Here is a 13,544-nt window from a genome sequence, read left to right as displayed (position 1 = left end):
ACAGCCTAACCATAGGACAAAGCCTTCTGAGGAACGTCAGACTGACGGCTAAGACCACACCATAGGAACACTTCCACGTCCATAACCACCGTCACATCCGTTTGACTCTCTTACCAAACAGGTGTCACTCTCCTCACTTCTTAGAAGAAACAACTGATGTCCACAGAGACCAACAGACATACTATACCATAGGGTTTGAACCTGAAAGGCCTCCCATGGGCTCATGTTTTTGAAAGTTTATCCCCTAGATGGTGGCACTACTTAAGAGGGCTGTGGAACCTTTAGGAGGTAGACCTACCCACCTATCGGACAGAAGTAAGGCACTAGGGAGCAGTCCATTCAAAGTCGGCTGCTCTCTGACTCCTGGTCCACAGGGACATGATGAGCCTCTGTCACATGCTCTCACTGCCAGGAACTCTGTCACACCCTCTCTGCCAGAATGGACTGCCCTGAAACCATGAGTGAGAATTACTGTGACACCCCAAAAGCCAGCCTGGGGGTCACTTCTCTTTGTTGTTCATCACGTGGACACCTTCAAATACCATCTCCCCATGCCTCCCTGCAGGCACGTGAATCTGCTGTCAGCAACTTTACTGGTTCCTAAATGCATTAGCCTTGGATTTCTCACCTTGGCATTGGCTGCCGTAGAAGTGCTTATTGCTGGATCCATGTCAGCCCTCCCAGGTGTCAGCCACCCCTGTCTACAGTCAACCATTGAACTCACGAGCTGCCTGCTAAGCTTGCTCTCAGAACCTTTCATTCTCTAGGGTTGCTCCCTCAGGTACTCCATCCTTGGCCCCAACTCTACCCATCCCAGACCCTCCCATGTGTCTACCATAGAAACAAGAGTCAAGCCCAACTCCTCAAAGGCAAAGGGAGGAGGCAGATTACTAACTACTACAGCTTAACCCAAAGTCACTGGGGGCTCTGGGCTACTTTCTTCAGGAGAACCAAGATTTTGGAGCTGGATCTTTAATCAAAGTGTTTAGTCTATTGATTGACAAATTCATCTATGCTACATATCATTAAAACTGGTAAGAAGTGTGTCCCATTGTCCAAAGCACTGGAAAGTGAAGAGAGAGGCTGTGCTGACTTTTGATCAACAATGGCGTTCCACAGTGAAGGATCACCCACACAGAGGTGGGAGAGGTTTGCTATTCTGAAGTTCTTCTGGAATATTCCTTCCCTGTTTGCTCCAGAACCAGATGAGAAAAGCCACTGGATGCCCTTAGCACACTATCCTCTCAGGGGAGGTGGGCCTCAAACTTGAACAAATGTCCTCACTATCTTCAGTAGAGTTCTATTATTGAGAATCACGCCCAGAATTTTATGGACGGACAATCTGACCTCCTTATGCTCCAAACATTTCTAGAGGAAGGACTCTACTTACAGTCTGATTCAGTACATTGGTAACTTAACGACAAGGCTGTATGTGAACTTCCGGGACTGAGGCATTGTGGGATCTAGTAAGAGGAAGTCAGAGTTCATCTGCTGTTATCCTGGTGCATGCTGGGTATCCAGTATATAGCTGTTGAACAGATGAGTGGAAGAGTGAATGAATGAATGAATGAATGAATGGAGGAATGAATGAGTGATCCCTCTCTGGAGATCTGTCAAGTGCTTGGGCAAGGCCATCAGGGAATGTTACTGAGGGAAGTCACACTTTGAGAAAACCCAGCCCTGACCCTGTGACCGACAGAAGATGTGGCTTAACCCATACAACTCTGAATCCAACTTTGGAAGTTATGGACACAGAGGCTCGAAAATTCATGCATTCAATACTTCCACTGCCAAGTCCACCCCAGAGAAAAGTTCACATTTATGCATAAACACACGGATAGAAGGACATCCACAACAGTGCTGTGCTTTTCAGGGCAAAATCTGCACCACCACCGCCCTTTCTTTCAGAAGGGGAACTACTTAACTGCACACAACACACGTCACAATTAGTGCACAATAGTGCAAATGAATCTCACCATCTTTATCTACACTTAGATCAATAACTTCACTGCCTGTGTGGATGAGAAATCTCAAAGACAGAAGCAGATTATACTATCATCCCATTTATGGGAAATTTAAAGGCATGTATCGCAAGGGCATATTATTAGTGGCTAAACCCATATATAGACAAGGATAGCGACCATTCTGGGAAATGACATCGCCAGTGTTTACTCTTGGGAAGGGACAGCAGTGGAAATTAGGAAGCGGGGAGTGAATTGTAACATGCAGCATTTTTTATTTCGTCAAAGGAACGAGTAAGATCTGGAGAAAGGACTCAGCAGTTAAGAGCACATTTTGCTTCTGCTGAGGGACCCGAGTTCAGTTCCCAGCACCTACATCAAATGGTTTACCACCCCCCTGGAACTCCAGCTCCAAGCAATCTAATGCCCTCTTCTGGCTCTGTGGATACCCACATGTAGCATATACTCACACAGACAAACACACATACACATTAAAAACATATACATATATTTGTAAGGACTTTAAAAAGAAAGCATAAATGCAAAAATAATCAATCTCTGTATTAATGTTATGGAAATGGGTGTTTGTAGAGTGGTTACACTATTTTCTTCAACCCTTTCTATTTATCCACTCAACAAAATATTCAGTAAAAGCCAATTATGTGCCAAGCACTGTTTTAGGCTCTGAAGACACAGTGGTCATCCAGGAAGACAAACCTTCCTGCCCACCTAGAGCTTATGTGCTCAATATTTGAAACACAAATAATTATTCCCTCATCTTCTCTTGTAAGAGATAGGGTCTTGCTGTGTTGCTCAGGCTTGCCCTGCACTGCTCAAGCAATCCTCCTTCTGCCTCAGTCTCCAGAGTAGCTAACACCACAGGCACGCATGGCTTCTTGCTTCAAATTAAAAAAAAAGAAAGTGTTATCTTCAATGACCAAGGAACACACCACACACACACACACACACACACACACACACACACACACACACACACACTGCCTCTCTCTTGTTCCCTCAAATCATGTTTTCTCTTCCCCAGAATTTCCCAGACTTTTTAATCATCTGATCTTTCTTGTGTTTTGGTTGCTTTTTGGTTGTTTTTCTTTGCTTTGAGTGTTTTCTTTTTGTGGTTTCTGGAGACAGTATTTCACACAGCCCAGACTGACCTCCGACATTCTGAGGTTGACCTCGAACTCCTGCTGCTCCTGCCTCTACATGCCAAGTGCTGGGATTAAAGAGATGGGTCATCATGCTTGGCTCTTGTTTTGTTCTTCACAGGGCTTTACTATGTCACCCAAGCTATCAAACTCATAGTTCTGCCTCAGATTCTCATGTACAGCAACAAGAATGTATGTATGCCAGGTGTGTCCATGGAACACAGCCTCTCTCTCCTCCCAGAAGAACCTAATCACCTCTACACCCTACCCCAAGACTATCATCATCCTATGATAAAGTCCCCACAAGGCCCTATAGAAAACCTACCACCTGGGGCTGAAGAGATAGCTCAGTTGGTAAAGAGCTTCCTGTATAAGCACAAGGTCCTAAGTTTGCATCTCCAGCACCCAGGCAAAAGCTAGGCCGTGAAGGGTTCCTGGGTTTGCTGTTCAGCCAGTCTACCCAATTAGTAATCTTCAAGTTCAATGAGAAATTCTGTCTCAAAAGATAGGGTAGGACCGGGCAGTGGTGGCGCATGCCTTTAATTCCAGCACTCGAGAGGTAGAGGCAGGTGGATCACTGTGAGTTCGAGACCAGCCTGGTCTACAAGAGCGAGTTCCAGGACAGCCTCCAAAGCCACAGAGAAACCCTGTCTCGAAAAACCAAAAAAAAAAAAAAAAAAAAGAATGAGGAAGACATCCAACTTCAATCTCTGGGTTACACACACGCTCTCTCTCGCATGCACACATGTGCATAAAACACATGCTCTCGCATGCACACATGTGCATACAGATACGCTCTCGCATGCACACATGTGCATACACACATAGGCACACATGTGCATACACACATGCTCTCGCATACACACATGTGCATGCACACACACTCTCGAATGCACGCGTGTTCATACACACATATGCACATATGTGCACACACATGCACACATGTGCACACACACACGCTCTTGCATGCACACATGTGCATACACACACTCTCACATGCACACATGTGCATGCACACATAGGCACACATGTGCATACACACATAGGCACACATGTGCATACACACATAGGCACACATGTGCATACACACATGCTCTCGCATACACACATGTGCATGCACACACACTCTCGAATGCACACGTGTTCATACACACATATGCACATATGTGCACACACATGCACACATGTGCACACACACTCTCTTGCATGCACACATGTGCACGCACACACTCTCACATGCACACATGTGCATACACACATACACACAAAGAAAAGACAAAGGAAAACCCACCATCCTCTATACTGCCTCTCTCTCCTGTAATCCACCCCACCATTCATTCCTGCAGGCCCTGTTGACTGCCTTCGTCTCATTTCCCTATCACCTGCCATTGCCTGATTCCCAGCTGCATGCAACCATGCCCACCCTCATTAGAGGCTTCCCCTCCAGGACCTCTTTAGCACCCCTGAAATCTAGTCACACCCTGTATGGACACACCATCCCCCAGAACTGCCCTGCTGGGAAATAATTCATCCCTACCTCCCTCTCTGGCCTTGGCCTTCTCTTCCATCTCTGCACCCCCACCGCTCCACAGCTGCCGTTCAACCTCAGAGAGACCCCAACCTTCAGTGGGTTCCTCCCTGCCTGGGCCCCAGAAGTCATACTGTCCAAGTCAGTCTTGGGCTTCATTCACGGCTCCTACATCTGGGCCCTGGATCAAAGTCACCTTCTTCTTCCTCTTGCTGAGGGATTGAGTCATCCCACCCTGGGAAATCAGCGCCTGCCAGGGGCTGTCTGGGTCCCTGTTCACTAGATTCTCTCCTCTTCAGTGATTGGCCAAACTTTGCCTTGACCCTTGGATTCCAGGAGAGGAATGCCTGCCTTTACTAGATTCCCTAGCGATCAGGCTGACTTCCCAGCATGTCCAGCCTTGCCTCTAGCCCAGCCCAGGAGCACCTCCCTTCCACTGTACTGCAAAAGTCAACACCAGCCTCCTCCACTTGGGTACCCCACTAAGTCCCTCCCCATGCCTTAGCACCAGGCTCCTCTTGCTCTACCACGTGGTCTTTAACTGGTCTCTGAAACCCTTCATTCGATCCTCCACATGGCTTGGGGGGCTTGAGGGGACTTCCTAAATGCCAATGTCTTGTCTAAAATGTGCAAAGCTTGATTGATACTTGGGGGGCAATATCTGAGCCCCCAGGCATGATCCCCAGTGCCCTTCACAGCCTGCCACCATCTTCACAGCTCACTCTGCTTGTCTGGCACCTGAGGCCCCAGCTTCACACTTCCAACTACCTCTCACTTCCATGGTTCAGCCCAAGCTCTCTTGTGGCCTGAGACGCCCGCCCCTCTCTGCATCCTCCAAGAGGCCTCCACTGCCCCAGAGGCTCAGGTAGGCACCTGTCCTCTATGCTCCCCCAAGATGTGTGCCAGTACAAAATTCTTTTTTTTTTTGAGACAGGATTTCTCTGTGTAGCTTTGTACACCAGGCTGACCTCGAACTCACAGAGGTCTGTCTGTCTCTGCCTCCTGAGTACTAGGATTAAAGGCGTGCCCCGCCACCACCCAGCCATTACACGATTCTCATAATTTTCTTTTACTGAGTTTGTCTCCCACCTGACACACATGCACAAATACCCAAAGGCGGAGAAGTGGGCAGAACCAGTCTGGAGAATCCAACACACAGGGGCCGGATGTCCCCTGCCACCTCTCACCAGCCAGGGGCAGCCAGGTGCAGCCAGGAGCCACAGAATCTCCTCTACCTGCTCCTTCAGATTCATCACCCAGGCATGACATCCTTCCACACCCTTTCAGGTGGCTCCTTCTGCCACATACCCCATTCCCAGGGTCCTCTGAGGCTCCTGGTTACACCATCCACCTCCCCGATATACCATACCTTGGCCAGGGATCTGACTATGGGACTTTCCATAATGCCTCGAAGGAAGATCAGGTCCAGTTCTGCAGCCCCGGTGGCACTGGGAAGGGATCCCAGGTTGTCCAAGACCTGCTGCATGGCTGGGGGAGGGACAGTGAGACCCTTTGTATCAGTTGGGCACAGAAGACCAACTTCCAGCACAAACCCTCCCATCTCCAGCCCAACAGAAGTCACTCAACAGCACTTTCTATTCTCCTTCCACAGATGCCAGGCCCTTGTATGTCTCAGGCAGCGATCCTAGGGGCAGGTAGCAGTTTTCTTGACCTTTTTCCCACCCTAGGCAATGCCAGCCTGGGAAGGTAGGAGGCTACCAGCATCGGGAACCAGACCAGAGAGCAGGGGCAGGTGTCCCTTGCCAGATTCTGCCCAGCAACAAAGAGCCAGACTTCCCACTCAACCCCTAGCTGGGCGGAAGCATGAAGATGCAGCCACCTGTTGCTGGCAGGCTCAGGGGTAAGACAGCACTTAGAGCAGGTCCCTGAGTCCAAGCAGAGTCAAGCAGTCAGCAATGCAGGAAGCCAGAACCAATGTCCACCAGTCCCAGCTACATACACTAGCTTAGTGTGATGCTGCACAAGTCACTGTCCCTAGGTCTGACAAACGTCATTCTTTAGAAATTAACCCATGAGGAAAAGTCAAAACTGGAGCCTGGAATACTATCAGGAGAAACAAGCACTCAGGGATGGCTGTGGGTACCAAGGGCAGAGGTCAAAAACCACATCACCACGGGAATGAGTACTCTCAGCCTGGGATAAGTTGAAACCAAGGACATCAGTTCACCTGAAAATGGCCTCTGAGACGCGGGGCTGTCTTCACTCCCCGGTGAAGGTGGGAGGGAACTCCAGGGGGTGGAAGGAAGGAAAAAAGCATTGTGCCCAGCTGGGAGCAAAGATGGGCAGGGGGTATCATTAATCTGCCACCCACGCCTACATCTGCATAACAGCATCCAAACCCTGGAGGAGGGCGGAGTGGGGAAACAGGCTCCCTGGCATCTCTCAACCCTCTTGTCAGAGCTCCCCTCCTCCAAAGAGTGAGGGTGGGCAACAGGGGGCCCTAAAACCGGAGCTTGGAGACGATGGCTTAGGGCTCTGAGCCCCCATTTCTTTCCCCATTTTCTCCATAAACAACAGCCGAGCCTGCCTCCAGACCCTTCCTTTCCAGGCCTGGACGGCTCAAGGACGAGAGACTTACAAGGTCCTACTTGGGCTTTCAAAGAAGCCAAGTCAAAGCCCTTCCCATTCTGCCAAATGTCCACAGTCCTGCTCACTGATTCCCCAGACAACCAGCTGGGGTTGGGGGACTGAACCGGGGGCGGAGGGGATGATGCTCTGTGCCAGATCAGCTCTTCTGGCTGGTGGGCGTCCAGATCGCCCGTAAGGGCGCCGCTACCCAGGTGCACCAGAGCCCACTATCGGAGGGTCAGTTAAAGGGTAAGTACCCCTCCCCTGGCCTCTCCACCCTACCTCTGCCTACCTTCCCGACAGAGCTCTGCCTCTTCAGAGGATCCCAGGGAAAACCCCTCCAAGGACGCCCCACTGCCTGGGCTGCAGGCCATGGCGACCCCTTGGCAATCCTGGAACAGTCTCCCCGGAGATCGGTGCCTGCCCAGCCAAACGCGGGCTGAGCTAAAGAAGGCGGGACTCGCGGAGTGCTGCAGGATCAGCCAATAGCAAGGCTTCGCCTCCTGGACCGCCTATTTGATTGGTCAAAGCCGGCCGGCTGGTGAGGAGGGGGCGGTAATGGGTAGGAGGGAGGAGGTGCCAGGAGAGAGTCATCCTAAACTGGCCTGGTCCCTGTCACACTAACTGTCACCGGTACAGGTAGGGAGGTGGCAATGAAATCGGGCTTGCAAGACTGAGGTAAGTCCCTCGGGACTGGGGCCTCCCTCTCGGCCAGTGCAGAAACCCCAGGTGGCCGGCAGAGCTGGACTGCCATCTTCCTTTTGCACCTCCGATGGATGTCCCTCCCCTACCTCACCCCATGCTGACTCCCACCCTCTCCTGCACCGCACTCTGACCTCTGCCCTCTCCCTCACTGCAGACTAGCTTCTTTACAATAACCCTCTCGACCGAAGAAAGCCCTCAAGAACAGCTCTAGGTCCTCTCCCCGGCAGGTGCAGGAAGGTAGTAACACCATTTTAACCAGAGGCAACTATGTTAGCCTCAAATGTCATCCACTGAAGCAGTGTGGGCAGTGGGTGGGGGAGACAGAATGGTGGTACCCACGGAGCCGTAAAGGGACCAGCTCTTCACTCCGTCTCAATAGTAGCGTCTCCCTTTGCCATTACTGTCCATCAGGTGAGGGGTGATGCCTGGGAGCAAGCCAGGCGCTTTAGAACTGGGGGGGGGGAGCCCATCGATGCAGCAAAAGGGTAGTTACCAAGGCCCTGTACCCCATGTGTGCCCATGTGCACCCATGAGGCCACTACTAAGGCACTGCTGCTGCTGTTGCTGCCACCTCCAGTCAGACATTCCCAGAAGAATGGCACCTGGTCCCCTTGCACCCCTGGTTGCTATGGCAGCAGGCAGGATTATACACCAGGAAGGTTAACCCGAAGATGGCCGAGATATTTAAAGGGACAGCTCCATCTGAACACAGGCCCACGTCCTCACCCTGTTTTAAAGAGAGGAGCGAGCCCAGTGAAGAAAGGAGAAACATTGGGGCCGTCAGTGAGCACAAGATGTCTAAATTCCCATCCTGTGTGTGACACCGCTCACATAGCTCCCAAACTGTCCTTAACTAAAGCAAGAGGGGGTCCCCCATAGTAAGAAGGGTCATTTTGATCCATGGGGAAGGGAGGAACTTGCTAGTTTCACCTTAGCAGAACCCAAAGCAGGAATGCCCCTATGGAAACAGGGGGAAGAGGGAGGGGAGCCTGACCTCAGCTGAGGGGTACAGCTGGGTCTCTGTCAGACGCATGGCAAGTGCAATGGCCACCAAATGATAAGGGGCAGGGCACACCCTTAGATTTGGGGGCTGATATGTCAACAGAGGACTGGCTAGGGGAAGGGAGCACATGGTATTTCCTCCTTTGGATATAGAGGCAAGGAACAGTCCACAGCACTAGGGGAACAGGGCACCAGGAGGTGTTTGAAAACTCAGACCACACCCATAGGCATGGGCTCCCACCCTGTGTGCCCCCACCACGTGGTCTGCAGCTGGGAACCTTCTCCCTGTACAGCCCTGCAGGTCACTGTTAATAGGTTTACTTGGCAACCCCAGATGAGAAGCCTTTAATCACAGGCTCCGTCTCAATCACTCCTAAGCAGCTTTAGAGCAGGCTAACGGGGGGGGGGGCGGCCCTGAAGCATGAAGAAAACCTGAGCCCTCCAAGAAGCCCCGGGACATTCCATGGCATGGAGAAAGAGCCTTTCCTTGGGGGTGGGGAGGGGCAAAGGGGTCACAGCTTAGATTCTGGCTGGCACACAGCAATGTTCATTTTCTTAGAGGGTAGGGACAAGGATTCCTTCTGTCCAAAGTGGGGACCTGGGATGTCTTGCAGAAAGAGCAGCAGGATCCAATTCAGACTGTCCGGGGCATCTCACAGCTGGAGACAGAGCCCTTTCGGAGCTTCTAGACAAGGAACCTAATTTTGGTGGGTCTCAGAGACCACTCAAGGGTCCAGGAACCATTGAGGTGGAGTGGGGACTCTGGGGCATGGATACAGGTGGGTGGGGGCCCACTGCTGTCATCTAGGAGCAAAATTGAAAATGCCAACTCCATCCTGCCACCTTATCTCGGAGGAAAGAAGTCCTCAAAGGGAGATGACTGACCTGCAGGTCAATGGATGCCCTGACAGTAGAGCAGCGGCGGCACCAGCCACCACTGCAGCAGCAGCAGCAGAATTGTGAAAACTCCTCACAGCAATGAGTTCTCCCCTCTCTTCGAATGTCACATCAGCTCTTTCAGAAGTTCAGGCTGGGCGGTTCCCAGGTGGCTGCTGGGCTTTTGCAGCCTGTGTACTCTGAGGCTGAACACCTACAGAACTTCGTGCAAGCATCGATCCCTCCCCGGGAATTTTGTCTCTCTGTTTACACCTACCATAGCCGTCCTACCCACCCCCAGCCTCTGGACAGGCAAAATGTACTGTGGACGTCTCAGTCCCTCTAGCCTGTCCTTATCCACCAAATCCCAGGTTGCCGGTCCACAACCCCGGGGCACTTCTCTGCCATTCCTGTCCAGCTGCAGTGTGCACCGTCTCTGGAGCAGGCACCCTGGTGCTACCTGGAGCAAACTTGGGTCTTACTCTGCTCTATCTTATCTCAGGGAAAAGGCGGCCTGAGAGCTGGGGTGATGGGGGAGGAGCGTGAAAGTGCCCAGCTACTACCGCTGCTGCACCCACCCCCTTATCCTTGTCTAGTCCCCTCAGGAACCACTGAGGTAGGCTGACCGCTTTACCCTCTTCTTACCAGATTCGGAGTTCGTGGCCGCAACTGGCATGGTGAGGTCAGTGAGGACTCGGAATCAGTCTCCTAGAGCGGGAGAGAGGAGGATGAGAAGGTACAGGGCAAAGCCAGGGACAGCAGACACGGGGAAGGGCATCCTCTCCAGGAACAGCCACATGGGAGAGCATTGGATTACAAGGGTGACCCCAAGTGCCTTGGAGCGCAAGAAGAGCAGGTGGCATGCCTTTTCTCAGAGGCCGGAGAGACAGGAAGGACCAAAGAGGTTAATCAGTTTTTCCCAAGGTCCCAAAGCCGGTAGGAGAGCTACAGTGAAAACCTAGGATTTGTGACTCTTAAGAAAAATGGTATTTCTCACTGGACATGGTAATGTCCACCTGTGCTGTAGTACCACTCAGGCCAAGGCAGAAGGGGCCCCTTAGCCCAGGAGTTTGAGCCAGCCTGAGAAACCTCATCTCAAAAACAAACAAACAAAACAAAATATGTCTTTCTGGTTCTGGAAGGAGATTAAGTGTGAGTTCTAAAAAAAAAGTGGGAAGTGTCCCCAGCTGGTAGGCTCCACTCGAACAAGAATTGACTCCATTACTCACCCTAGGCCCCAGGCCGAGAACCTTTGGGTGTCCAGTTGACAGAAATTACATTTCCTTTCCCATCTGACTTCTCTCTCTCTCTCCCCCTCTTACCTGCCTAGTCCAGGGGGAGGATCTGCAGCCATAAACAGGCATGAAGTCTGCAGCCCCACTGCCCATCCCAGAGTCTCCCCAAGTCAAGACTGTCTCCTTCATCCTCCCTGGAAAGGAGAACCGGGTGACCCATCACTCTTCCTCCCCTTGCCTTCCTGGACATGTGTTACTGGATAAAACCCTAATTCCCTAGTTGCCATGACAACAGGAGGCAGTGGCTCACAGCAAGGGTGGGGGAGTAGGGGGAAGCAGCTGGCAGTGCCCACTAAAGTCTTTTGCACCCGACGAGGGGGAGCACAGGACTACTCCACCTCCCCTCAAGACTCCAAAACAAGGAGCAATTACTGACTTTACTAAAAGCCTCTCTGCTCCCTCTCTCAGGCCTAAGCTAATGACTTCAGCTCTGGAGGCAGAAACCACAAAGGTGAGGGAAATGGTTCCCTCTCCTCCTGGATCTTCTCCAGAAGGACCGAACTTGCAGAGAGAGAGGAGGGGAACCCCTCCCACACTAGCACCGCTGGCTGGGAGAAATGTCCAGACTCCACTATGCCAACCAGTATCCCTTGTGCCAACTCCCCTGTTCTTTCCTAGAGAGCAGAGGGGCACCTTCTCATGCTTCCTAGTAGAGCTGCTTGCTATGGGGTAACTCTTTTTCCGGAGGAGGGAGGCAGGGAAGAAGCAGGCGGGAGAACAGCCCAGAGAGCCTGGGTTTGCTCCCTGAGGAGTTGGTTCCCACGGTGTCGGCTCGCTCTGCCCCACCCCCACCCAAGCCTGTGACAGGGCGGGGCCAGCTGTGCCCACAGGAGAACGGCAGTGCCAGGCGAGCTAGCCTGGTTCCATGCCACGGTCCCTGGGTCCAGTCATCACGGAATCAGCACTTCAGTTCCATAAGCCCAGGAATCCTCCCACTGCCACCTCCACACGCCCGCCCGCCACCAGCCTATCCATCTTTCCCCACCCCCAAGGTGTCTGTCTGTAGGTGAAGCCCGCCAGCTTCAAAGGGGGGAGGTTTCCTCCAGCCTCCCACCCACCCCTCTATCAGTGCAGACACAGAGAGGTGCGAAAGAGGACAGCCTGACAAAGGCACTTTGGAGCCCGATAGGGTTATGGGGAAGGCTGAACATAACTAAGGGCCGGAGGATGGGGTCTAGGGAGCAGGCGGACGTGCCCGCACTCACAATCAGACCGCCCCCGCCCCTCCATTTCAGTCCTAAGCCGCTGGGCGCTAGGACCCGGGAAGGAGGGGGCGTGTTGCGAACCATCAAAGAAGGCTCTTTGCTTGTGCGCCTGCAGAGACCAGGGGATGAGGTCACTGAATGACTGCCCACCCCCCACCCCCTGCCCCAGTCTTCATTTCCCCACCATCCCCTTAGTTGACCTAACTTTCTGACCCTGGCTCCTCGCTTCTGGCTCTGATCCCCTCTGGAGTCCCCAGTCCTTAAACCCTGGCCCCTGAGACTCGGCAACCTCCAGCCCCTTGCAGCGTTAACAGGGAGGCTCTTCCAGGACCCCCTCCCAAGGAAGGTTGACTTCTTGGGGTGTAGGGTGCCAAGGGACCCAGCATAGTCTCAGTCTAGCTCCCCCACGGCCGGAAGCGCCAACAGCGCGGCTCTTACGTAATGCCGGGATCCGAAGTCTCCCCCCCGCCACTCACCAACCCTGTATAGACCCCCAGAGGCCGCGCGAACACCCGGGCTCCGCTCAGCTCAGCATCCTGGCGCCCAGTGTCCCTCTGGAGCCCACACTACTGGGATGGAGACCAGCATCCCTGGAATGAGGGGTTCAGTTCTCCTCACCCACATCCCAGAGAAAGAGAGAGCACCAGGGGCTGCGGCTGGAGAAGGGGCACGGGAGTTTGGACCTGGAGAATTGGGTCCTCAAGTGCCATGCCAGGTCGAAAACGAGGCAGGGGTCCTGAGGTGGGTGCTGGCCCGGAGGCCTGGGGATACCTACCTGCGTCTTGGGGAGCCCCTAGCTCCTGGCGACTCCGCGCAGTCGGGCTCTCCACGGTTATTGCTTGTCAATCGCTAGCCTCGCTCTTAAAGCGGCGAGGCCGCCTAGGCACGAAGGGGCGGAGACAGAAAGGAGTGGGTTGGGACGCGGAAGGGACACTGCAACCTCCCGACCACTGTAAAGTAATCTTGCAGCAGCAGCAGGCGGGTGGGCGGGGAGGTAGTGGTTAGCAGACACCTCAAAGACCACTAACCCCCACCTCGGAGAAGCACCAACGTGTGTCACTAGGCGCCCAGGAATTATTCTTTAAAAGGGCGATGGTGGAAAAACTGAGCCTGATGGAATCAACGCGGGCGCGCGCGCACACACACTCACACACACACATGCACACACGCACACACGCACACACACATACACTTCGTCCAGCCTTCCGCTCCCACGCACGCTT

At 52.9% G+C, this 13,544-nt stretch overlaps 1 protein-coding gene across 2 annotated transcripts in view; it reads right to left on the bottom strand.

Annotated features, from left to right (window-relative positions):
• Positions 1-13,316, bottom strand: part of Mpp2 (membrane palmitoylated protein 2) — a 29,673-nt gene extending 16,357 nt beyond the window's left edge. The window contains exons 1-3 of one of the 2 annotated variants that reach the window (XM_005070080.4): positions 13,097-13,316; positions 10,467-10,529; positions 6,019-6,137 (exon numbers count right to left, since the gene is read on the bottom strand). In XM_005070080.4, coding sequence (XP_005070137.1) covers positions 6,019-6,137; positions 10,467-10,497 — 150 coding nt within the window. In that variant the 5' untranslated portion in view covers positions 10,498-10,529; positions 13,097-13,316. Of the gene's footprint in view, positions 1-6,018; positions 6,138-7,530; positions 7,689-10,466; positions 10,530-13,096 lie in introns of those variants that run through there. The other variant, XM_005070079.4, reaches the window with a different exon arrangement.
• Between the last annotated feature and the right edge of the window lie 228 nt (positions 13,317-13,544).

Source organism: Mesocricetus auratus, unplaced genomic scaffold (genome assembly GCF_017639785.1).
Source record: "Mesocricetus auratus isolate SY011 unplaced genomic scaffold, BCM_Maur_2.0 Super-Scaffold_100007, whole genome shotgun sequence".
NCBI lineage: Eukaryota > Metazoa > Chordata > Mammalia > Rodentia > Cricetidae > Mesocricetus > Mesocricetus auratus.
Note: the sequence above shows the minus strand (reverse complement) of the source record. Positions and strands in the feature narration are given on the sequence as shown.